Consider the following 27,419-nt stretch of genomic DNA (forward strand, 5'->3'; position numbering starts at 1 on the left):
AAGAAAAATAAACTTCCACACGGAAGGTGAAACAACTCGAGTCTTTGCACGATGCAGTGACTCTTCTATAATGGGCGATAACTCAATCTAATGTTTTTTATTTGCTTATAACTTTATATGCTTGTTACTGACATCCAAAAGAGTAAACATTATTTGAGTGATATAAAATAAAGTGCAGTTCGCATGTTAATTTAAAAAGAGTAATGTTTTTATTCATCTAAAAATCAAATCAAGGCCAATAACTCTTACAAATCAAAGGGAATATTAACAAAAGTGTATATGTGATTTGTTTAACATATGATAAAGTTTTTTTTGTTCTTAAAGATGTTATAAAATATCGACAATTTACGAGTAATTAATTGTTAAATGTAGGTAACTTCATTTGAACTTTAGTGACCTCTGGTTGACCTTCATGTGGTCGAATTGTAATTCCAATTGGCCAACTATTTTTCAGAGATATCAATCTTACCAACTGTAAAGAAAAATAAACTTTTAAACGAATGTTAAACACCATGAGTTTATTTTCACTAGGCGGTGACTCTACTATTTAGGACGACCCGTGTCTGCAAGGAACGACATTTCAAATCTGAACGAATTGCGGAGAGCAGTGGTGGAAGGGTGGGAGGCAATTCCACAAGGAGAAACTCGGAACCTTATTCATCCCATGAGGAGACATGTTCAGACCTGCATGCAGTCAAACGGAGGTTACACATGCTACTAATGAGTAGACCAGTACTTACCTTTGGAAACCTGCATCATTTTTTGTGTATGTATGTTTTTGAAGTCTTCCTTTTGAAGATGACATTTGTTTTTAACAATATGATTGCTGTGTGCTGATTTGATTGTAACAAAAGGCATGCGATATATCAACATAAAGAAAAATGTGTCTATTTTTTAAGATATATACCATGCACCCATATGTTTTCTCTTATATGAGATAATAGCAAATATAAACTGTCTAGTTTCTTTTGTAAATAACTTTATAATGAGAATATATAAAACCATATCATTTAAAATATTTTTGGTTTATCTTGTTCTACCTTCATCATGACCATTAGCACTGCTATGTACACATGCAAAACAATTATAGTTAAATAAATAAATAAAATTTATATTGCACCAAAATCTACCTTACGTGTTCTATGGTGCTTTACAAGAAATAGGTGATATGAGAATTTTTAAGAAAATTAAATGCTAAATTTTGAAATATGAAGTCCAGACTGATAAGATTTTGATAAGATGCACAAAAAAATTAACACATGGTTTACTCTTGTCAGAAATATGTGCTCAGAAATAAATAAAAAGGAGAAAGAACAATGACATTATCAATGTCGATCATATCATTTTTGATATACCAGGAAGAACCACTTTATTTTATATCTTCTAAAACAATTTTTCCAATGATTTATTTCAACAGCCTACCTGAAAACTTTGACATGTCACTAAGAGGAACTGTATAAGCAACCTCTTGTCCATGAGACCGTTGAAGTTTAATTTGTGGAATTATTGATATCAGGAACGTGGTCAGTTCCCCAATATTACAATATGACTCTATCATCATTCTGAAATGAGAGAATAATGTATCATCCATTAAAATAGATAAAGGTAATAATGCATTCATACAGGAGGTTTAGTTGTCATTAGCTACTGAATTTTTTTTTTTTTAATTAAGGAATAATTAATTAATAGAATGTTGTCTTTTGTATTTGTGTTTAAAAAAGACATCCTTAAAAATCCCAGATGCAATACAATTTTATGTCTGTTTTTACCCGTTTTGCAACTTTCCTTTACTCTTTTTCTAAAAGATCAAGTCCACCGAATGACGTTTACAGAATGTGCCTTCCATAACATGTAATACAAGGTAGACTTTTAGATATATATCAAAGATTTTGAATACTATATTGGGTTATATTGATCAAACTGTAGGGTGTTTGAGCAAAATACAGAGATTATGAATGGAACCATACTTCAAGACACAAGGCCTTTGGACCTGAACATTTTAGGCTATTTATAGTTCAATAATTTTCAGTCAAATTTCAAGGATGTATTTGATCATATCGACATACTGATCAGATAGTTTTAATCAAGGCAAACAACTGGTGTTGATACAGGACGCATGATCCCAGCTTTTTCCAGTGCAATTATCCAAATAAAGAAAAGCTTTCCTAACTTCGCATATATGGGCCCAAGAGGTGTTGTCTGGTTACACAAGATGCTGCTTGTACAGTGACTTTCTTATAACACAGCTGACTGACAAATATTAGGGCTCTGATTTTCTTAATACCTTTTTTTCTGGTTCAGCCCAACCGATTTCCCCGTAATGAAAAGAAACTTCCAACATATTGTCTCAACATCAATAAGAAAAAAAATCCATTATTAGATAAAGATTCTCTCCATAATAAGTCAAAAGTTTATTATTCCAATGCAAGTTTTCTATCTATCTTAAAATTGTGAGAAATCTGAAAAAAAGTCTGGTATATCTCATCACTAATATGTAGACATCAAATCAACAAAAACTCTTTTAACCACTCCTGTTGATACTGCTGAACCTGAGAAGATATTTGGTATACACTAGAAAGGATGGAATTGTTGCCAGAAATCCTACTCCACAGGCTAAACGCAATTGCTATCCTATCTTTTCATAAGGATATAATTTAAGTTGACCAATAAGTTGACCTCAGTGAGGATCAAGAGAGCCTTTTTCTTCCATCAAGAAATTTAGGAGAATGCTCATAATGTGTCTTGTTTGTGACCATACGAGGTCTGTTCTATAAATAATTTTATTTTTTCTGTAAAATCTACAAATTTTAACCTATACATATAAGATTTCAAACATGTAAAGAACAACATTTTTAAAAACTCTCATAACATTTTCAAATCACTTCATTGAAGGATTTGAATCTAAAACTGTTTGTAGACCCTCTATGGCAAGACTTTTTCCAGCAATATAGATGTCATAAATTTCAAAGAATCGTTTTTCAGATATGATATTAGAATAATTGTAAAGTTTTTTGCTCTTTATGGAAAATAAACATTTAGAGATGTGTCAAGAGCTCATTTCCACAATAGGAGAACATGCCTCGACAATTCCCATGGTAAGTGGGTGGGTAAAAGGATTTCAAGTAGGGAACACCTGTGTTGGGGATGAATCAAAATCTGGGAGGCCAGTGACGGCATGTGGGGATGCATCAATTTCCCACGTCAAGGCATTTAAGTAGGGAAGACAAGAGAAAAAGTCCAAAAATTATCAAAAGAAATTTCTGTCGCTACCTCAATATACATAATTTTGACCAATAAACTTCTTAAAACAAAATAGTTTTCAAAATGGGAGCCCCGTTTGTTGAGCCAGTAGAAAAAAGATCAAAAGGTGGCATGTGCTCGAAGTTTTCATAAGCATTTCAACTGTGAAGGTCATCACTTTATGGACAAGGCACTTAGAGGAGACATGACCTGGGTCTATTCATGAGAAACAGGTTTTAAAAGTCAGTTTGTCGCAAAAAGGTTGCACTGAATGTCCTGCATATTATGTTGCTTTTTTTTATGACAAAAAGGCATTATTTTATGGTGAATTGTTCTTACAGGTACTACTGTAAATGCAACCTATTAAAAATGGTCTTTCAATACAAGCTGTGACCTTGCAATAGGAAAAAGTGTTCTGAAATTCTTGACGGTGTAATTTTTCACCTCTACCCTGTGTACACAGAGTGGTAATGGAACTTTTGCACTCATCCAGCATGGAATTATTGGATCAGCCTCAATATTGTTCTGACCTGTCACCAACTGACATTTTCCATTTTCTCCTTATACGAAGGAACATTTTCAGGGACAACGTCTCAAGTCGGAAGAAGTGATTGTTTTAGAAACAGAGGTCATTTTAAAAGAGCTGGAAAATGGGGCTGCAATTCACAGCAGGCTGAGTCAGTAGCAGAAATGTTTGGACATCACCACGAACTATGTTGAGTACCTAGCGCAATAAAGGTACTTTAGTCCACATTGTATGCAACTGTGTTTTCTAAGATATAAAGAAAAGAAAGTTATTTATGGAACATACATAGTGTTTATCATACATTCAAGTCTGAGTTAGCCCCATCCTGCAAAATTCCAGGCCACAACGCTGTACAGAACTAATGGAAAGATGACACAAAAGAAAAAAATAAGTCCACAGATTTCATAGCGATTGATACCAGAAGTCATATTTTCTCATCCCATCTTTTTTCACCCACTGTTATTCGTTTCTCTGAGTCTTACATTGCATACCTGATTATAGTTTGACTTCCTTTGACTGATTCAAACCACGCAAGGGCAGTTTTATATTGAAACAAAATAATTAATCCCAAAAACAAACAAACAAACAAAAAATGATAAAAAATAAATAAACTCACGTAAGATGATACCCGATGCCGAATCTGTTTTTTAAATAAAGGGAAGATCCACAACAGCGCAATTCTCCTTTTTGAATAAATGCCTTGCGATCTATGAAACAGCAGTGAATTGAAAGAGAATAGTGCAGTAACGCTTAATACAGCAAAGTTTAGGTATTTATTATTTTCTGTACCCCGTAAAGAATGAATTTGGTGTTGTAGTTAATAAATTTGTAGTACAATGCATCATTGGTCCTTTTCAAGCCATATGTAATGCATAGGGAAATATCTCAATCTGTATTTCAAATTTGACGGCTTCTACAACACATCTGCAGACCAAATAGTCATATTTCCTTTGTCACGTTGGTATTTGAAACTATAACAAAAATTGTTTCATTTAATATTTCTGTTGAATTTTCAGCTTCTGTTTTACTCCAACATAATACTGCTTTGTGACAATCACAATCTATAAAATCTGAGTCCGTTCTTATATATTTCTTATATATTCTGACTAAACATTTAGAAAGTGCCTATATAAGAGACTTCAAAATTTGGTTCTCAGAGTAACAGCCTCATTTAAATTTTTCCCTGTTTTTTGTTGTTTTTGTCGGGGAGGTGGGGGGGGGGGGGGGGGGGGGGGTCAACAAAAATGGTGGTAGCAGGTTAATTTAGTGAGCACTTCACTCTGGAAGAAAATTTTAAGAAAGCATACAGAGACAAAAAGTCACTAGATACTGTAACTGGCTAGGAAAAGCTATAAGACATTAAAAACTGTCAAAATCAAAAGCATACATGACAATGAAGAAAATAGAGACAAGAATTATGTTATTGATAATTTCTCTGATTAAACTAAAAATTTGGATATTATTTATTTTATTAAAACTCGCATTTATTGTGCAAAAAAAATATATATCATCATATATTGATTCAACACGAGATAAAACTTTTCTTTAAGTCGATCATATGACTTTTTTACAAGAAGATTCTTATATAAAATATGCAGAGAATTCAGACCCTTCTTTGTCATTCCAATATTGCACTCATCAAAAGTTACACTTCATTTAAAAGCATTTTCATGTTTTTTAAAATATTGATTTGTTTGTATGAGATTATTTTCAAGTGGTTACAGCAGTATGAAGCAGGCAGTGATAACAAAATGAAGTTGTACAAAATCAATTTTCATATTCAGCAAGAACCCACATCATACTGTTAATACTGTTGTATATCAATTGATAACAAATAAAAATTTAAAAACGTTGCCACTCTTTTACGTTGGAAAAGTATGAGGAATTCTTTTTGTTTTAAAATCATTGCCTTCTTTAAACACGACCAGAGTGCGGCTATGTGGTCATACCGATGGCAGTTTTTTACAAAAGCACATTTAGTCTCTATCAAGAACAAAGCCCATGAGAACCAATTTTTAGGAAATTGCTAATCCCAATTTGAAGACAGAAAGGTGTCTTACAATGAAAGTAAGACAATATTGAGTAAATCTACATAAGAACAGGTTCTATTAGCTGTGATCTCTTTTTTTATGATCTCTAATTCTAACCTGAAAGAATATCCGCCTCATCCATAAACTGTGTTGTCAACAAAACAACACGTCCGTCTTTCCTCTCTTTTAGTAATGACCACAAATTACGCCTAGAGTAAGGATCCATGCCGGCTGTTGGCTCATCCAAAAAAATAAGCTATAATAAAATAATTATTAAAAGAAGATTAAATCTCAATGTGGTGGAAAAACACAATCACAAATGCATAAACACACAATATGCAGGTGAACACTTACACAAAAATTAATACACACAACTATGATTGTCAAACATTGTTATAAAGCATAATATCTCAGGCACATTTGTATACGTAGCATCCTTCAGAATATCAAATTATAGAAGGGATGATCAAAAGTCAAACTATCAAAGTATTAGCCTTGCAAAGTGTAACCAAGGAATATTGTTTTAGATGAAAATAAAATTAATCAAACCTTTAGATACATACAAACATTGTAATATTCGGAAATGTATTTTCTATGTAATCCTCTTCATGTTTGGCTGTCTTACATTATTAAAAAGTCTAAATATTGGCAATATCAAACAATTTTATAAATTATATAATTGATATCATGCTTATCTTTACAAGTTTTATCTGAGTAAAATCAATCAGCCCATTTTTATTGCTAAATTTAAATCAAATTATTATTTGATGTAAAACTAGTATGTAAAACTTTCATATTCGAAATACAACTTACCTCCGGGTCTCCAATCAGTGCTATGGCTACAGAAAGTTTCCTCTTTTGACCCCCGCTTAGATATTCAGCAAATGTATCTCCTTGACTTTCTAGATCTACATCTTTAAGAGCTTGAAGCACCTTATAAAAGCAGGATGAAAGTATTGTATTTTTTTTTTGGCGATTGAAAAATATCTATTCATTATTCTTTTTTCTTGATGAATTAATAAATATCAATACTTTCTGTTAGAGGAAATAAAACAACATTAATATTTCCTCTACATCATTCTGTTTAAAATTACTTCTAAAATGCAATTGTTGCCAGAAGTCAGACTGTTAGGAGAATGATGATTATTAGATATATAAACCAAAGATATTTTCATTAAAAATGGAATTGGGGTTTATTAGGGTAGATTGTTCTACCCCTCCCCTATGATGAATGCAGCGGGTGTAAAAACTCTTTTATTATACTTAAACATTTATTCCTATGACAAATTAATAACCTTTGCTGTGAGGACGCGGCATGTTTTAAACACTTACAGGTTACATCAGTGCCAGAAAAAAAGATGTTTATAGAGGAGTCAAAATATTAAAGACCCAGAGATTGCAGATTTCTACAACCTCTTTAAAAGTGGGCGTGTGGAAACTGAGTAAAAACTGCAAATTGATAGTGATGCTCAATCTGATGGAGTTTCACAGAAGCACTCAGTTTTTAAAAACAAAGATAAGAGAAAGAGATGATCTAATTGCACTCTTTTCCATCATATCTTGACTCATCACAACCAGCAAAATAGGGGGAAAGAAATTATCCACAAAAAGAAAAAGATATTTCAAAACATTGAATTAATTCAAAGGGCTAATCAAATTCAATTACCTCAAATCAAAAGCCTCATCTTAAATGAGGGCAAATGTATTACAAAAAAATTGGAGCACTTATGTGTGGATGTCACAATGGTTACATTTCAAAACATTCTTCCCTAACACATTAGACACTTTTGAATGTGTGGCTTGTCCTTGTGTCTCAGATTACCATTGAAAACATTTCCTCAACTAGATTTAATGTTCGAGCAAAATCTATATCATTGGTATCATTGATTAAAATGTTCAAGATAAAGATAAGTTTGCTGACTCAACATGTTTGAATTGGGGGACAGAATCATTGTTAATAAAATCATTGTTAATAAGTCGTGTAAAAATAATAATAAATGCCACCTACAAATTTGATTAAACAAAAATCAAGGAAATCTTTTTCTCTGAACAATTATGTATTAATAATAGCTTGTTGTCTTGAAAACTAATGTACAACCAGAAAATATTTGTACAGTGCATACAATGACAACAAAGTAGAGTTCTATTCTACTCATCTGCAGTTTGTGATCAGGAGGGAGTCAATGAGACTTTTGTTGAGACTGAAACAGGTTCACTTTAAAAAAGCAAAGAAAACAAAATGTCAAGAGAGTATGATTTTTAAAAAAAGAATTATTCTGCTCGTATTATCGCGGGTGGCAAAGAGGTGAAAAGTGAGTAGTTCATCAGAAACACAAATTCTGACAGTTTTATATTTTTAAATCTCCCTCTCTCTCTCTCTCTCTCTCTCTCTCTCTCTCTCTCTCTCTCTCTCTCTCTCTCTCTCTCTCTCTCTCTTTCCCTCCCTCTCTCTCTCTCTCTCTCTCTCTCTCTCTCTCTCTCTCTCTCTCTCTCTCTTTCCCTCCCTCTCTGTGTGCATTACCCTCGAACAACTTTGATTGATGGTCAATTTCAGGGTCAAGGCAAAATGAGAGTATATTCATTCTGTCGATAACATGACTTAGTTCAATTGTCATTTTGATTCTTTTTGTTATAAAGGTATAAAGATTCCCATTCAAGCCTTACTCAGTGCCTTCTATCTTCTATCTACACGACTGACGTGTTAAAAAAATCAAAGTGACTATTTCTCTAAATGCTCGGGAAAATAAACTTGATCTCTATTTCTCCGAATGTGTATTCATTTTTTTTTGGTTTTCTTGTGCCAGTGCTTGGACGCTCTGTCTTTTATTCCCAACATTCTGTTAGACTTCTATCTTGAGTTTGTGCTATCCTGTCTTTCAATATATGTTCCTGTCTTGAGACTTTGGATTTGGTATTTAGGTTTACTTCTTTTCTCTCTTTGATAGTGCAGTGTAAAAGTGAACGCGCCATGGAGTATTTGCGATAGCACAACTTTTTGATAAAATCTGTCTTTGTCAACAATGTGCCTAAAAAACGTTAGCTTGATGATTCGTGAGAATTCCCTGTCCACTCTGTTTGAGTATTTACTTTTGCATCGACATCACGTCCGTAATCCATCAGCTAGCTGACCATTCAGAGAGATAGAGTTCAAGTTTATTTTCCTGAGCATTCGGAGAAATGAAGCCGGCCTAAAAAAAAATGGTAATCAAAGCCTGTCTAGTCTTCATCGAAGAAAAGCGCATAGGTGACCCATCATCTCAAAACTATTATGTCAGGATGAACCAGATGCTAAAAGGTCAAATTATACTAAAAATGCTCAAAAATATGAAATTTTGGTTTTCGGCACTCTTAATATCATATTCACTCTCCTCAATACAGTAGAACTCGGAAATAGCGAGTTCGACGGGTCCACTCCTGATTACTCGCTATTTCCGAGTTCTCGCTATTCCCGAGTTGCCAGGAAAGGTCACTCGGCCATACAAAAATATGGAAAGACAGTGTGTGTGTGTGTGTGTGTGTGTGTGTGTTTGTGCGTGTGTGCCGCGCGTGCGTGCAAATGACTGTGTGTGGATAAAGTGGGGTGAGGGCGGGGTTGAACGGCCTTCGTTAACTACGTAATGATGGCCACAGGTTGAAGTTGAAGTTGATCCACCCCTTCCATTTCCATCAAGATTTCGTGTATGTGTGTGTGCGAGTGTTTGTATTGCACTAGGCATGTTTGATGGGGTAGCAAGCGCATCACTCAATCACTGACCCACTGAAATGATGGTTCCACGCTCCCCTCTCTCGCTGATCGTGTCGTTCGTTAACGAATGCGACTCGCTGACCGATGCTGCGAAGTGAGGCATGTTGACATGTTGGCTGCCAGTGCTTACCTCGCGCACAAACACACACACCCAACCCCCACCCAAATTTGTTTCGCCTACTACTATTATGTACTCTCGACTAGGCAACTATGTAATATTACTCGTAACGAAAAATAAGAAAAGAAAAGAAGCTAGGCTAAAAATATTTAAATCGTCCTTGTCTGTTGTTTTGCTTTACCCTAGAAAGAGGAGAGCTAACGCTTCGTAGCTCCTCTTTCTAGGGCTTTACTTCGTTCGAAGTCCTAGGCTGGGGCAGGAAATGCTCGTTATTTCCGAGTTGACCTCTTTTTCATACTCGCTACTTGCATGCTAATTTTATTGACTCAAATAAGAGAAAAAAAAACGGGGATTTAGATTTTACTCGCTATTTCCGAGTTCTCGCTATTTCCGAGTACGTTACTTTCATGTTCTACTGTACAACATATAAACTCAAAATGTCTGCTATTTTTGTCTAGAAATTCAATTTTTAGCATCTTAATCCTCCCATTATAATAATGTTTTGAGGAGAGTGGTCACATATAGACTGATAATTTCTTGCTTCATTTGTGCTTAAAGCTAAAATGACTAAATCAAGAATTCTACATATGAATGCTCCCAAATTCAGAAACAATATAACTGTCAGCGATGCAACTGACCTGTCATCTTGTTAGTATTCATCTCATAGCGAGAATCTATTAAAATTTTTGAATGAATGGTGTGGATGACTCAGACTTTAAATGTAAGTAGTATCAATTAATACTTCCAATACTTACTGTGCTTTCCCTTTTATCAACTGGCACACCTTTGATGTCAGCGAAGATCCTCAAGTGCTCTTTACAAGAGAGAATATCAAAAAGGATGCTGTGCTGGGGGCATATGCCACATTTTTTTCTAATTTGAACCATTTGTTCAGGGATTGTTATGTCCTGGAATAACAATTTTTAAAAAGATGTCACTACCTACGCCTGAAAATAAATTTGCAATATCTAACTTTCATAACACTTTTTAGCATGTGGTATAACGACCATAAGAAAATTTGAAACCACTTTGTTTGAACTAACATTATATTTCATCCCTTATTCCAAATACAGAAAGAAAGAAATTTTTATGTCACAAAATTGGTAACATACCACAGATATTTTTAAAACTTTGTAAGTTTCGAAAAAAAAATTATAAAATTACCCAAAGTATATAACTCTCAACTATAACTTCTATAGACTGTCACTGCAAATTACTCTTCTATGGTTCAGTTTCGTAGCATATTAGTGTGCAATCTTAATAGAACAGATGGATGTGACATGTTAAAAAAAAAAAGATTGAGCATTTATATATCTACTAAAGTTGCTCAAAGCGCTCAACAAGGGATCCCTAGCCAACAGCAACACTAAACATGTAGGATGACACACGGTACCTGTTGGACGATAATCCAATTTTTTTTTTACAGAGACGTGCTGTAAATGGCCAGATATTCATTTTACACCTAAGTGTAGTGAGAAAATGTGAGTAAAGAGCCTTTTCCAATGACGCAACTATGTGTTGCTCACAGAAATGGATAGTCCATAACTTAAATTATACTAGCATCATATTCAGCTAAGTCTATTGTTCACTTAAAATTTAGATTCCGTACTTGAATAGTCTTCAGTTTCATGGGTGCAATGACAATGAAGGACTGCTTTTTCAAGAAAAATAATAAACATTTAAGCAGCAGTTAGATAAAAGTAATTATGTCACGTTTACATCCAGATTTACCAAGCCCATGACACTTGCACTTCCTGAAGTTGGAGGGATAACACCAGTCAGAATGTTCATCAAAGTTGTTTTTCCAGCCCCATTGTGACCCAGTAAACATGTGATATGTCCTTTATAAATATTCAACGAGAAATCTGAGGAAAAGTGAATAGCACAAAGTCATGATAGAATAAGATTTTTCAAATCTGTTTGCTCATTCATTGCTTGGTTCCTCTCTAATGAACTTTCTAAAAAAAAAGAGATAAAAGGCTCAGGTATCAATGATAACAGGCAAGATGTAGCGTTAGTAAGATTTGGCAACTTGTGCTGTTTGAAATGGAAATCTGGTTTCATATATGGCTACTTAAAAATAAATCAAATGTGCACTGAGGATGGTGTCTTTGTGAAAAAGCATTGTATAAATGCACCTGGAGCTTGTTGAAATTGAGGTAAGGCACTATACAAATGGCACTTATTATATATTATTATTATCTAAATGTTCAAATTTGTTTTCATATGTATCTATTCCAATTCAAAAGTTATTTGAATTTGAGTTTTATAGTAAGGCACCAATGTTGTCTGTGCTTAGAAATGCTTTATCCCACTATATGTCTATAAGATAGATAACCTAAAATCTTTATATATGAAATTGCGTTATATTTGTCTTTTTAAAAACCTGCATATGAATCTAAAAGGCTGTTTGCATTCATCCTATTACCAACTGTAAGTTTTCTCACAAAAGTTTTAAAAAATTATATTGTGAACTGTTGAAACATCAACTCATGCACATGTAGACCGGTTTCAAATCTGCCTACAGCCATTTTTTAAACATTTGTCCCAAACTTGATTGGATTGTTGGGTGTTCAGATCCATTAGAAAGCACTTCACCATAAACAAATGCTTCATCCCTGATGTATTTAGCAGTTTTTGTAGTCGTCTCAACACTATAGAATTCAATAATACATAATCTCAACCATTCAGGCCATATGAGTCTTAAGGATAATAATAAATTTGACTCATTGCGCGAAAATGGTTTATGATGTTGAAAAGTGACTTGAAAAGAAAAGCGATCATAAATATAAAATTTGATTTTACTGTTCAATAAACAAATATGTTATTTCACTTCAATAAAACAAATAAACTTAACCCAGCTCTCATATTCTTGGTTAAAAATTCAATATTTCAGAATCTAAATCATCAGACATGATTCCAATTTCAAACGATAGGTCACATATGGTATTAAACTATTGATAAATGAAACATTATGATAAGCTCTGCACTGTATGTATATCACATTAAAACTCTTTTTATTGGAACCTACCTTTCACAACAAACGCTGTTCTTTTATTTACTTTAAATGATTTTGATATTGAAGAAATTCTGAAAATAATTTTGAAAATCATTGTACATTTTAAAGAAAAAAAAATTATCAAGTAATAAGTGCACAAACATTGATCTACATAGTCAATGTGAAAGAAAATTTTACTGTTACTGAAAAAGAAAAATTTAAGATAAATTAAATATCTTGCATTTTTATGTGAGCTGCTTAAATAGTACATATGGAACCGGGGAACCTTGTCAACTCCAGGAGGGATTGTCAAGCACCAGGAGAAAGTAAACACTCCAACCTGGCAGTTCCCCAGATGGCAGATTGAGGGATTCCCTGTAATGGGGTAGCTGTGAAACAGCCCCGGACCAAATCATAGGAAGTACCCATCATCCACCCATGCTAGGGTTAAGCCCCATTAGTGGGTAGGTCTTGGTTGACAAAAGGCTAAGGAAGCAGATCCTAACAGAAAAACAGGATGAAGACAGAGCCACTTAGCTGAAATAGCCTCGGACAGGCGTAACTGCCAAATCTGAAAACTAGAGAGACAAGCAAACAGCCACAAAACACTAAATTGTATTTGGTGATTCATAATGTAGCCATGGTAATATTGGGATTATCAATCTTAATGTCATGGTTTTCAAAAAGAATATAATTGACTATATTTTGACATTTCAAAAAGTTACAGTTTTGTGGCTTATATTATATAGAAAAACTTTAATTATGACGGTAAGTGACAATGACAAGATCATTTTTACCTATGTACATTAGCCTAGGGGGGTTGATTGCACAGATGTAACCCAAACGGTTGTTTGTACAGAGGTAAAGCACTTGGTATGCATGAATGTGTTGTAAATTGTAAGACGTTGGACTTCTTAGGATAATATGTCCTATAGTGCATTTATTGTGTGTGTGTGTATGTGTGTGTGTTTGTGTGTGTGTGTAAGTGTTTGTGTGTGTGTGTGTGTGTGTGTGTGTGTGTGTGTGTGTATGATTGATTTGCTTTTTGTCAGAGAAGGAGGGATGAATAATGACGTAGGCAGTACACCATAACTTGTGAAGTGGACTCCAATATAATGGTGCCAGTTTGAATAGCCTGATCATTGGAAGTGTTTGCAGGGTCTTCACGTCCAATGTTACTCATGTGAATACATGGGGCTTTGTATTATATTGTTGCATACCGAGTATCTATATTTAAACTTCAAACATTTTGATACTTTTTAAAAACTGTGCCAGGTTCACCAAGGATTTTGAGTGATCCTTGCGCGAACCGAATATGAAGTAAAATCATAAAGAAAATAGGAATAAATTACACATGAATTAATCTATAACTTAACTCAAATTGAAGCAAGGAATTCTTGAGTTTTTAATATACAATGAAGCATTTGACCTGTGAAAAGTGGGCGTTCCTTATAATATTATAATCCCATTTTATCATTTAACAACTCAAAATATCAAGGGAGCAAAGCATCGCTTCATCAGAGTAGATAGGTTAGTGTTCATGGTATCTAAACCTTCAAGTCTGTGTTCACCCCATCGAGTGAGTAAAAGGATAAGGTCATTGATCAACCTGGAAATAAACTGTAGAGCAGAGGTGGTTCACAATCGGAATTCATATAAAAGATAACTCATTTTTATTCTAGAAAATTCTGAAGAGGAAACACATTATGTATTCATGTCCTGTTGGAGGAATATCAACCCAATTATCAAAAACATGAAACCTGTATATAAAGAGGTATGTCTTAAACTGTTTTTCACAGTTAGAACAAGTGATGGATAGTAGTCAGGCCTGTAAATGGTTGGTGAAAAAATTATTGGAACTTTTTGAACACGTAAAAATAGACCAACAGGACAAAAATATAGATTAATTAATAAACACAAACACAGATATGACACTGACACGTCAATTGATTAGTCAAATCATGTCACTTTCCCCAACTCATTTATAACACAACAAACAAACAAAAATCCCAATTATTTGAGAGAGTACATACATTTCTGGTCCCAGGTCTGAGTTAGTTGTAAAATGAAAGGAAGAGAACAATTCCTACCTTTTTGAAAGATGTGTAGAGCTTGACACGAGAAGCTGCTTTATCTTCCCTCCTGTTTGTGTTAAATTTTTAAGCTGATTCTTTCGTTTGTTTGGATTAATTCTTATAAAAGAAGAAGAAGGAGGAGGAGGAAGAGGGGTGGCCGTGCGTTTAGAGGAAAAAGAGAAAAATTTTAACAATCACAGGAAAGAAAACTTCCGCTGAGAGCAGTCAATCATATTTCAAAGAAAAATATTTATTTCACATTCATCATTCCAGTTGACTTTCAAACGGAAACAAAGAAAGCATGGGACTGGAAATAGTCAGTCGGAAAAATGTGAGAGAAACAGCCCAACCCGGCACACACTGTGTGTGTCAGTTGATTACTGACTACGCATATGTTCGACAACTCGTGACAAGACAAGACACTGTCACCCTCTTTCTCTCTCGTTTGTGGAATAGTAGGCAGTAGGCAGTGAATACATTCACGCTCAGCGGAGTTTGCAGTGGGTAATAATCGACAAGATGGAATGATAATATACCTAGCTGACTAGTTTGTTTTGTCTTTGATGTGACAAATAAAAAGTTTCTTTTTTTTTTTTAAGTCGGTGCTCGAAATAGAATTAAACTGATTTTTTTCAAGGCACAAAATAAAACTCTTTTATTTTCTTTTTTGTTGGTCCAGTCTTTTGACATTACGAATTATATTTTTACTTTTACTTTTTTTTTTTTATGTCAGCACTTAACAGAATTTATTGAACAAAATCGTAAATCCGACAATTGTCTGAAGATTTACAGGCCTGAGTAATCTTTCAAAGCCATAAGCTCCATGAGGCCAAAGTTTATTCCAGTTTCCATAGCACTGAACAGACAGCATCAATTGCTCACTACCCAATTACTGCTGGGTAAGCAAAAGGGGGTGGGGGTGACAGAAAAAAATCTCAACTGTACCCGGGATCGATAACAGCCCTTTGCATGTGAAGCAAGTGCCCTATCAACTGATCTATCAGGAAGCTCCATATGGTATAGAGGAGGACAAGAATCGTTCCCACTCTCCTTTCCCCTTTCTTGCTCCCACCTTTCCAACATCCCAAGATAGAAAAGAAAGATGAAAATCAAATCCTTTACACAATTTACTTATACCATAAACTCACTTCAGAGACAACTGACTTTCCAAACTTTCGGGCACAGGTTCTATGTCTAATGAATTTTGTGTATTCCTGGAGATTTTATCAAAATGCTTTTTCTTTTGATCTGTTTTGGGTGGAAACCAATAGGACCATTCAAGGAAAAAGTAGGGCTTGAACCTCACACCATATTCATCTGTATTTAAGAGGGGGAGGGGGGGGGGGGGGGGGGGAGAGGAGAATAAAAAATAAGAATAATCTGAATCATCTTATGAACAATAGTGCGGGAATATGCTTGATTATAAGCCTTTCTATTCTTTGTAAATTCCAACTCTACCAATAAATCAATACCAAAGATATATTATAGTTTAACTGGATGATAAGATATCAACTGTAAAAGCTATGGACAGACCTTCTGTATAGGTCAATAACACAAGAAAGAGAAAGGAAGAAAGAGAGGTAAGGGTGGCTTTTTCGTGCTGCTTTTGCTGTTATCACTGGGAATATATAGATAAACAAATAATGCCCAACACAATTAGAAAAAAATCACATCTTTGATTACAAATTTGATTATAACTAAACATTCCCTGAGCTTTTCCCTTCATGGTAGCTAAGATTACACCATCATCCGTAGCATACGAAACACAACATCTAAAATATTATCACATTAAAAATTACATTAGGGGGACCCAACAACTCAGTACAGCACTCACTTCACACATAATCGGACTGGGATCACGGGTCAAGTCGAGATATTTGGACCTGCCCCACCCACCAAGCAGTGATTGGATGGTTGGGTCTGTTAGATATTGTGGGAAATACTTTGCAATAAACTAGCTTTCTGTCAAAAGGGCTGCAAGCAATATGTCAAGTTATATTACGTTTGTAGAGGGATAGAAGTCTAATGGAAAAGCAATGATAATAAATCAAGAAGGTTTATATGTATACAAGATTGCTGATGCAAACAGCTGCCACAACTCAGTCAGATACTCGATGAACAAGCACAGTTGGAGAAAAAATAGAACGATGCTTTCTATATCTCCAGTATTTGGCTACATAATTTGAGTCTCCAAGTGTAGCATTGAATCAAAATGATCTATTAATCATAAAAATATAATAAAGGAGAATGCATTCATAGGTGTCAACACTTGGGGATTTTCCCTGTAAATCCTAAACTTCTTAAAATTTGAATGCAAATACCATTTTGAATGACAGTTTAGATCCACTGTTTAAAAAGCATTTCAAATTCTCTTAAGATTAAAAAAAAATTCAAATTCATAACTTGAATACCTTGTTTTATGACACCTTTTTTATTTATGAGACAGATTTTTTTTTTCTTTTCAAAACTACAATCCATGACACAACATAACAAAAACTGTAATATTAAAAGAAGCTATAATTCAACATTAAAAAAAAAATTGCGGTAATAAAAATGACAAATGCCTAATTTCTTCCAGGGTCACAAAGTGCAGATTAATATAAACAGACATTAAAGAGGGTTTTAAACACTGACCCCTCTTCCACCTCTTAATTTGAATTAATGCATTTACACAGCAGTGCCCCATTGTTACTCGTTATATAATTATTGTTTGAGTTGGAAGAAGGTGCCTTCTCTGTTTTAATTTTAAAATTCGATATTTATTAATCTACTAAATAACACTGAAAGATATTATGACAGAAGTGTGTAGAATGTCATTTTGAGTAAGGATAAAATACAAAGTTATACACCTATTTTTCTTTTGTAAAACTTGTTTAAAAAGTACATAAATTGAAGGAAACCCTCAATAAATGTATAATCCTTAATCTTTACCTAAAATATTTTTAGAACTGAGGAAAATAAATACCCTGAAGACATGTTTTCCAAGAAATCCACAATACAACCTTTGCAGTTTACTTACTTGGAATGACCTTGTCAAAGTAGAGGGTCAAAAGAGTATATATAATTGTGTCAACGACCAGCATCGTTAAGGGGACATAAAGTGGAAAATTACCCTTTGTCAGAGAATCGTCGAATCCAAAGCCATTGCCTCGGATATCCAGAAATATAGCCTGAGAAAAAGAGAAAACTGAACTGATGAAGAAAAAAATTATAAGGAAACAAATGAAACAAAATTATTTGGAAGTTATATTGGTAAATTCCACTTGATTACATGGGTTTGACTTTGAAGCTTTAAAGACTCATATTTTGGCTCAACATTGTTTCTTTTCAGTCAAAATCATCAGTGTTCAATTTTGTAAAAAAAAAAAAAAAAAGTTGCATCACCTTGATTTGGAGCTCCAACATTTATCTGCTCATAACCCATTATCCGTGGTTAAAACATGGATGGGTACTCAACAGATAAAGCTGACCCGTTCACAGATAATCATCATGAGTAATCATTGAATCACAGAGTCACTGGTACTAAAGCCGAACTGAGTAGGAGAGACTAGAGTGCACTCAAGTGCGTTGAGTCGTGTGATGAAATATGATGTAGAGCAAGACAGTGTTGGCAATATCTGGTGTAGTCGTGGGGAAATATGAAGTCTAGTCGGCGGTGTCATCAAAGGGGTTATCCTGTTCCTTCCGACTGCACTAGTTAAAATATGATTACAGCTGCCAATTGTAGTAATTTGAAACATGAAAGCAGAATTTATTAGACCATTTATAATAATTTATACGACTGCATTTCCATGGATGTGAATTATTTTGAAGAATCTCAAGTTGGATTCTTAATGAATCTTTTGTTTTCTAAACAGCATAGCAACCTAACCCCCCCTCAAAACTGATACCCATACAAACACGTGCACACACACACAAACACACACATACACAGTCATCAACTCTCACTCGTACTATTATCATTATTAGCCAATGCTTCCACTACTAGATTATTCTGTTGTCCAGTGATTATTCGATGATTGTCCGTTTATCTGTGGATAACTATGATGATTATTCGTTTATCTGTTGGTCAGAAATGTACAGATAAGATCCAAGTCTACTTTGAATTTGTAACAAAATTACACAAAGCTTTTTTTTTCAAAGTAGATGATAGTAAAGATTCCACTTCTTCCACCAATAACATAAAATTATGTAAAACATTCTCCTTAAATCATTTCCTATATACCACTCCAGAGAACAAAACTAGATTTACCAAGCTGCTACTAAAGCACTCCATTGTACTGAGCAAAAGGAAAACTGCAACCAGTGATGGTCGGAAGAGTTGGAAATGATGTACCAAGAGTATCCACAGACACAATCCCAGGTCTCAGTCGACAGACTACTTCAGTTTCTAGTAGATGAAAAGGACAGAGGTGGATTGAGAGAGTTGAAAGTCTCGAACTGACACACTCCAGCCGGCATGCTTGGCAATTGATAAACGAATATGATCACGACCGAGTAAGATATGAAGGCCTTACTTGAATTTGAGTAGACACCAATCACAAAAATATACAGGAGAGTAGTAAACAGGGTCTGAAACTAAGACTCACAACCTCAGGAAAAAGAGCTAGACTAAATTTACGCTGTCCAAAAGAAATGGGTGCAACCATTGGTAGCATAAAAATGATAATACATGAAGTATTTGCTTATATCCCGATATGGTGACACAGGGACATATTTGGTGAAGGAAATGTTTAATGTTGCTTCATGAGGACAGTTTCCATACCTCCAGAGGTAGTTGCCATTCTGAAGCCAGGCAACCAGGCAAAGAAGACGGACAGCAACCAACCCATATTAAACAAACTTCAATAGAAGGGGGGAGAGGGGCATTTTCTAATTTAGGGGAGGTGAGAATTGATGTATTAAATGGTACACTTTAAGTCAAATATACTGTTATTAAAGGTAGCACTTTGATAGCACTTTTAGGTTTTTTGGGGGGCTTTTAAAATTTTGTTTGGTTTTGTTTTCCCTTTTGTTTATTTTTTCACTGGCATATTTCGTGAGCTGAAATAATTTAATAGAAGGGGTAGGAGGTGCAAACAAGCCTCAGGGGGTGAGCAAAAAAATTATAAAGGGTGCTGGCTATTTGATTCAGAGGAGTAGACGTATTACTCCCAATGTAGCAATCTGCCATCAGGGACTGAAGATACACAATTGAAGAAGCCATTGCCCTTACTTTGCATATTGAGACATTTTTCAAATGGAAGCTAAGTATGAAGACCACATTGATAGACCTATTAGAAGCCAATAGTATAGTCGGGTACAATGGGATAAAGCTGGAAATTGTGATGATCATATGGTGCAAAACGACTTTAAAGTTTTTCTCACTATACTTAGGGAAAGACATTCCACATTGCTGTAAGATATTCAATGAGCCAAGTCAGGAAGGTAGGGAATCTGTCCCTCATGGAATCTGTCTGAGAACTAATGTTGTTTAATGTATATATTAGCATCATCATAAACACTGTCTACCTGAGGTTGGGATGCATGGAGGACTTGGTCTTTTCTTATAAAAGCAAGGGCTGGAACTGTCTCAAGGACATACTCAGTTGAGATATGACCAAACTTAAATCTTACTTTGTTTGGTGATATCTGAAGATCATCACTTCAGACCGCTTTTCATCTAATGAGCGTTGAGCATTTTTGACCTCTGACAGTCACAGTAGAGAACTGGTTACTCCCATAAAACCACCTGAAAATCACGCTTGACCACAGCCTTAGCTATTGGTCACATCTCAAGAGTGTTGCTCGGAGGATAGATAAATACAACAGTCTTTTGAGAAAGTAAGGGGGATCTTCTTGGGGCATGGCAAGCAACTTCTGAGGACATACTCCTTAGAACTAAATTAATGTCAAAAACACTGCCAATAACACCCGAAGAGTGGGGCCCGGTTATGGCATCAATCCAGCGCAACACCCCATTGTCCCCCTTTTTACATATCTGATGTCAGGCAGGAGACGATTATCAGGAAATGGCAAGAGATGTATAATGGTCTGTGCTTTAAGTACAAACCGAAAACTATCTCTGCAGCACTTGCTAATTAGCTTCCTTGACCTCGGAAGAGAATGCAATTACGAGATGGTGGTTAACTTGAAAGGCATTTTTTTGTTAACACTGATGAAGAATAAGCTTGGCTATTGATATACTTGCCCTTCTGGCACAGTATCCATGATAGGGAGGGGGAAAAAAAGAGAAACCTAACAAAACATAAATATATAAAACGACGCATGATTAAAAAATAGTGAAAATAAGCTGTGGTAGACTTGAAAATCAAATGATCCACCAAGGATAACAAAAATTAAATTTGAAAAATATATATATTCTCAAATTACTAAGGTATAGAGAGGTGTCTCGATTATTTTTTACAATGTTCATACACATTGAGTATTAAAGACTTACCTTGTCTATACAGGTGGCAAACGCAAGTGGAGGGAGCAAACACAAGAGCCACTGGACTGAAACTGGGAGATCTGAGTCATGACTAACTTGATCACGTGTATTTCTCACAATTAGATACAGCAAGCTAACAAAGATGCTTGAGGATGTCGCTACTGCACCGGCAACTCTTGCTTTGTTGAAAAATGGTGTCACCATAAAGGCGAGGGCAATGAATGAGATGCCATACAGGACAAACATCATAAACAGCAGGAAAATATTGCTTTCTCTGAAGAATGACACAGCAACAAGGATGATTACCATGATTGTAGAGGAGAAAATCACCATTCCCAAATAGATTAAGAACCAAGACAGCCTGTTTAATAAATTGTAATAAATGAAATAATTATTTAATAAAAACAAACAAAATATCTCAATTGTAAATTGGGGGCGAAATATATATATATCACTGAATACACAGATCTTAAACCGGATGTGTAGATTTTTACATTACATTAGACACCAATTAAAATGAAGTAAACTTCTTAACTAAACTTTTCTCATTTTTGACTGATATAATTCATGTTTCTGCAATGCAACTTTAAATGATTTCACCTTCATTCTGTTAGATTCATATATTCCACTACATGAGTAGCCAATGAGCCAATTGTGTAGATCCGCACAGCTAGCTATCTAGTGCCGCACAACAACCCCTTCATAAAACTTGAAGTAACTCTAGTTCTTTTCAACTGGGTATATTGTACATCCCAGGGTGAACAAAATCTTATACCGCTTTAAAGATACAGTCTCCCTACAAAAACAACTTCCTAAATTAATACACCACGAGTGGATTTTGATATCATACTTATTAAACCATAATGTCTTTATCAGACCGTTTAGATCTGAACTTCAGTGACAATGAAGGATTGTTTATCCTTCTCTTAGTCTGTATTTGTTTCACTCTTAAAGTTATTGAGAAACATGATTCAGATTGGATAAAGTGTAGGAATACAAAGTTCTACAAATGGATTTGTTCAAAGAATAAAAAAATAACTTTCTCCTGATTGTGTTTTGTTTTAATGTTTTTAAGGGTTTTACGGCGCTTGCAACACATTAAGGTCATATCGGCGCCAGTAAACAGGAAGAAAATGGGATAATAAAAAGTTCTAGAATTACAATTAAAGAACAAAAGAAAAGGCAAGACAAAGGGGAATTGGTTCAAATGGGGAACAGATGTAAATTCCAAGAGCATACCATCAAAGTACTTAGTTTGAGATCACCTAAAAGTCTCATCCAGACACAAGCACTGGTCCGAACTAAGAGGAATACACTCAAATGTTTACCAATCATATAAATATAATAATATGTAAACTAAACATAATACAATACATAACAGAGAGATGATTTACAAAGAAAAAAATATCATCTCCCAAAACTATAACTATGCATTTGACTGTTTCCCTCCCAGCCAGGACTCCGGCTAGGGCCAGGACAAAACCAAGTAATCTCATTCCAAGACAAAGACAGAAAGCATGTTGAAAAACAGATATGAGGGGATAGAAGACACAGTATGTACCTCCCTGCCCACTATGGGAGGTCAGGACCCCCAACCATGATGATTGTGTTTTAAATCATTGTACAATACATCTAGGTTACAATGCAATGCCTTAACCACACACCCCCCCCTCCTCCCCCCCCCCCCCCCCCCCCCCCACCCCCCAACCCTGTCCACATAATAATAATAATAATAATAATAATAATAATAATAATAATAAATAATAATAATAATAATAATAATAATAATAATAATAATAATACAGTTCACTCCGCTTAATCGTACATCGATAAGTCACACACTCTGCTTATATGCTACACATTCTCGAAAAACTGAATTTTTCTATATAATCAATCCGCTTAATTGCACATCATCTCCGCTTAATTGCTAAACCTCGGTTGGAGTGACAACCAACATCCATATAAAATCAACGATGTTGCTCCCGTTCCACACAACTTTTCGGCTGAATCATTCGACCAATTCGTTACAATTGACATCAATATATCCATCAGCGGTGAACTGACATCTCAGGAGCTACTGAACTCAGTCAGCCACACAAAAGACGACGCCTGGATAATGAAGATGAAGATGAGTCATCGGAATGTGACAAACCATCCCTGACAAACACTGAAAAACCTGACATGGTGGACAACTACGCCCCTAAATCCAAGAAGAACGCTTGACAGTTGATCTACATTGGCGGGATTGGAGACAAGGGTTTATATACAGTTTGCACAGAATAGAATTCAATCAACGCTTCACAATTACTGTTCTAACAAACAATAATGTTCCCCCTCCCCTCTAAAAATTTTTAAACAAACATTCTAATTCTAATGAGGCCATGTCTTGAACATGACGGTCCCAAACCCGTGGAAAACATAAAAGGGGAAGGTCCTAAATGAATGGCATATGAAAGCTGAGGCTTAGATACCATTATTAGCTTCTCCGCTTAATCGCACACTCCGCTTAATCGACACACTAAACCGAACTTCCGGAGGGTGAGATTATGCGGAGTCTACTGTAATAATAATAAAAATAATAATAATAATAATAATAATAATAATAATAATAACAATAATAATAATAATATTATTAACAATAATGATAATAATAATAATAATAAGGATAATAATAATAATAATAATAATAATAATAATAATAATAATAATAATAATAAACATGAAGATGATGATTTTGGTGATGATGATGATGATGATGATGATGATGATGATGATATTGATGATGATGATGATGATGATGATGATGATGATGATGATGATGATGATGATGATGATAATTTTTATTATTATCATCATCATTATTTTTATTATTATCATCATCCTCATCATCATCATCACCATCATCATTATTATCATTATTATTATTATTATTATTATTATTATTATTGTTATTATTATTATTATTATTATTATTATTATTATTATTATTATTATTATTATTATTATTATTATTATTATTATTATTATTAAAATCTCATCTTATGAGAAGCTCACTAGATTAAGAAAACTTCCTATTATTTGTAAGATATACATTTGTTACATCAGAATTCTCATGACATAATAAAATATCCCTTCACCTGCCATTATTGGTAAATGTTCTGATATGATTTTTATTCAATAATTCATGTTAACAGTTATTTTTCATCTCTGTAAGCATATGCACATTTCGGTGCATGTGAGGGTGTGTGTGTGTGTGTGTGTGTGTGTGTGTGTGTGTGTGTGTGTGTGTGTGTGTGTGTGTGTGTGTGTGTGTGTGTGTGTGCTTGTATATATGGGTGTGCGTGTGTACATAAATGTTATAATGATGTTTTAAAATTTAGTGCGTCCATAAAAATAATAATGATGGTGATCATGATGATAATGTTGATGATGATAATAATAATAATAATAATAATAATAATAATAATAATAATAATAATAATAATAATAATAATAATAATAATAATAATAATAATAATAATAACAATAATAATGATAAATATAATAATAATAATAATAATATTAACAATGATGACAATGATTAATTTTGGACAGGGTCTAGTGTAGAATTCTTCAAGTACTTATTATCGAGGTATACGTTTTATACACACACACACACAAGAATTCTTCAAGTACTTATTATCGAGGTATACGTTTTATACACATACACACACACACACAACCACAAGTGTGCACTCACCAAGATCCCACGGATACTATGAGTGAACAAAAATGTGAAGTCATGAAATATGATTTCTTGAACATTTTAATTTTCATTTGAATTCAAATCTTACTCACAAAAAGACATTGGAGTTGAGTCCCATCATCAGCATGCCATCCTTGATATTCCTCTCTTTCTCAGAGACAATATTAACAACTAGGTAACTTGCCAGGTAACAAAAAGTTAAAGTAAAGTAGATGGGTGAAGTGATCCGGAAAACAGGACTGTCTGGATTAAACGCTTGTAAATCCATCATATGAACTCTTGTGTTTCGGGAAGAGATGTTATTGAGAGGAACACCTAAATTCTGAAAAGGAGATTTATATATATTCTTTAATTCTTAAATAGGCATTCCATGAAGAAATATAGAAGATAATCCATCAAACACAATGTCAACAGGAATCACCCATGTTGCCCCAAATTATATACATATATATATTATATATATATATATATATATATATATATATATATATATAATATATATTCAGTAGTATTCAAAAGTAACTTTACAATTTTGATATGCTCTCCATGGCAAGCAATATGCATTGAATGAAATTAAATTATACATCATGTTAAAGAAAATTAAATTCTGCTTACATCGGTACCAAATAAAATCATATACACATCACTTTAAGCACAATATGGTGGTTTGAAAGTAATCTGTTAATGATCCCTATTTGGCAAATGTAGAACTGAACAAACAATAATGCATTCACTGTTGCAAGTTTCCCTTTAGGGTTCGAATAAGTTGCACATTTCTCCACATTTGTTAACAACAAATTCAGCTTTCTGTTGTTTGTTAGATATTTACCTCACTGTAACATCAAGATCTAGAAATCCTATTAAAGTTTTTATGTCAAGATCTTTTAACACCCGCAGAACATTTCCATGCCAAAACTGAATTGTGAAGAACGGACAAGGTTGCTTCGACATTTGGAGGTTGTAAACTGGGTGGCTAATATTTTTAATATATCTCAATTGTCAGTCTGATATGAAGTGAGTAGAAAAGTGCCAGAAGACAATAGAGAATAAAAATTTTTTCGCGGCGGTGGTGGGGTTTGAACCTGCGACCTTATTGGTACGACAACTCCGCCTGGCAGGTGAGAGCGTGGCTCTACCGTGTGAGCTATCCACGAACACAAAAATATTCGTTTCAAACCCAAGTCATTTCTAGATCCCTCTCTCACCCACTTCTGAGACCGCCGATTCGTTCGCCCCCCACCATCGCGAAGTTATTTTTGACCAGCAGTTAAGCTTAATAGCCAATATTCTCAACACAAACATATAACATAGAAACGATTGAGACATTGAGTATGCTCCGGTGTATGGGGTGAATTTTTTAATTCAGAAAAGTGAGTGGAGCAGGCACTTATGTTGGTAACAACAAGATATGAAGTGAGTAGAAAAGTGCCAGAAGACAATAGAGAATAAAAATTTTTTCGCGGCGGTGGTGGGGTTTGAACCTGCGACCTTATTGGTACGACAACTCCGCCTGGCAGGTGAGAGCGTGGCTCTACCGTGTGAGCTATCCACGAACACAAAAATATTCGTTTCAAACCCAAGTCATTTCTAGATCCCTCTCTCACCCACTTCTGAGACCGCCGATTCGTTCGCCCCCACCATCGCGAAGTTATTTTTGACCAGCAGTTAAGCTTAATAGCCAATATTCTCAACACAAACATATAACATAGAAACGATTGAGACATTGAGTATGCTCGGTGTATGGGGTGAATTTTTTAATTCAGAAAAGTGAGTGGAGCAGGCATTATGTTGGTAACAACAAGATATGAAGTGAGTAGAAAAGTGCCAGAAGACAATAGAGAATAAAAATTTTTATTCTCTATTGTCTTCTGGCACTTTTCTACTCACTTCATATCTGTTGTTACCAACATAAGTGCCTGCTCCACTCACTTTTCTGAATTAAAAATTCACCCATACACCGGAGCATACTCAATGTCTCAATCGTTTCTATGTTATATGTTTGTGTTGAGAATATTGGCTATTAAGCTTAACTGCTGGTCAAAAATAACTTCGCGATGGTGGGGGCGAACGAATCGGCGGTCTCAGAAGTGGGTGAGAAGGGATCTAGAAATGACTTGGGTTTGAAACGAATATTTTTGTGTTCGTGGATAGCTCACACGGTAGAGCCACGCTCTCACCTGCCAGGCGGAGTTGTCGTACAATAAGGTCGCAGGTTCAAACCCACCACGCGCGAAAAAATTTTTATTCTCTATTGTCTTCTGGCACTTTTCTACTCACTTCATATCTTGTTGTTACCAACATAAGTGCCTGCTCACTCACTTTTCTGAATTAAAAAATTCACCCCATACACCGGAGCATACTCAATGTCTCAATCGTTTCTATGTTATATGTTTGTGTTGAGATATTGGCTATTAAGCTTAACTGACTGGTCAAAAATAACTTCGCGATGGTGGGGGGCGAACGAATCGGCGTCTCAGAAGTGGGTGAGAGAGGGATCTAGAAATGACTTGGG

The 27,419-nt window shown here is 34.7% G+C and overlaps 1 protein-coding gene across 7 annotated transcripts in view; it reads right to left on the reverse strand.

The window, feature by feature from the left end:
• LOC144972794 (cholesterol transporter ABCA5-like) overlaps nucleotides 1-27,419 on the reverse strand; it is a 151,631-nt gene that overhangs the window by 70,094 nt on the left and 54,118 nt on the right. For 6 of the 7 annotated variants that reach the window (XR_013645428.1, XM_078914440.1, XM_078914439.1 and 3 more), the window contains 11 exons: nucleotides 25,000-25,229; nucleotides 21,172-21,523; nucleotides 17,752-17,902; nucleotides 15,881-16,049; nucleotides 12,691-12,749; nucleotides 11,391-11,524; nucleotides 10,415-10,567; nucleotides 6,610-6,729; nucleotides 5,914-6,052; nucleotides 4,383-4,473; nucleotides 1,423-1,562 (listed from right to left, as the gene is read on the reverse strand). Coding sequence is in view for 6 of the 7 variants with exons in the window: in XM_078914440.1 (XP_078770566.1) it covers nucleotides 1,423-1,562; nucleotides 4,383-4,473; nucleotides 5,914-6,052; nucleotides 6,610-6,729; nucleotides 10,415-10,567; nucleotides 11,391-11,524; nucleotides 12,691-12,749; nucleotides 15,881-16,049; nucleotides 17,752-17,902; nucleotides 21,172-21,523; nucleotides 25,000-25,229 (1,738 nt within the window). In the remaining variant the exon portion in view is untranslated. The remainder of the gene's footprint in view (nucleotides 1-1,422; nucleotides 1,563-4,382; nucleotides 4,474-5,913; nucleotides 6,053-6,609; nucleotides 6,730-10,414; nucleotides 10,568-11,390; nucleotides 11,525-12,690; nucleotides 12,750-15,880; nucleotides 16,050-17,751; nucleotides 17,903-21,171; nucleotides 21,524-24,999; nucleotides 25,230-27,419) is intronic. The other variant, XM_078914442.1, reaches the window with a different exon arrangement.

The sequence above is a fragment of the Berghia stephanieae genome, chromosome 5 (assembly GCF_034508935.2).
Source record: "Berghia stephanieae isolate SIO BIC M18660-M18661 chromosome 5, UCSD_Bste_1.3, whole genome shotgun sequence".
NCBI lineage: Eukaryota > Metazoa > Mollusca > Gastropoda > Nudibranchia > Aeolidiidae > Berghia > Berghia stephanieae.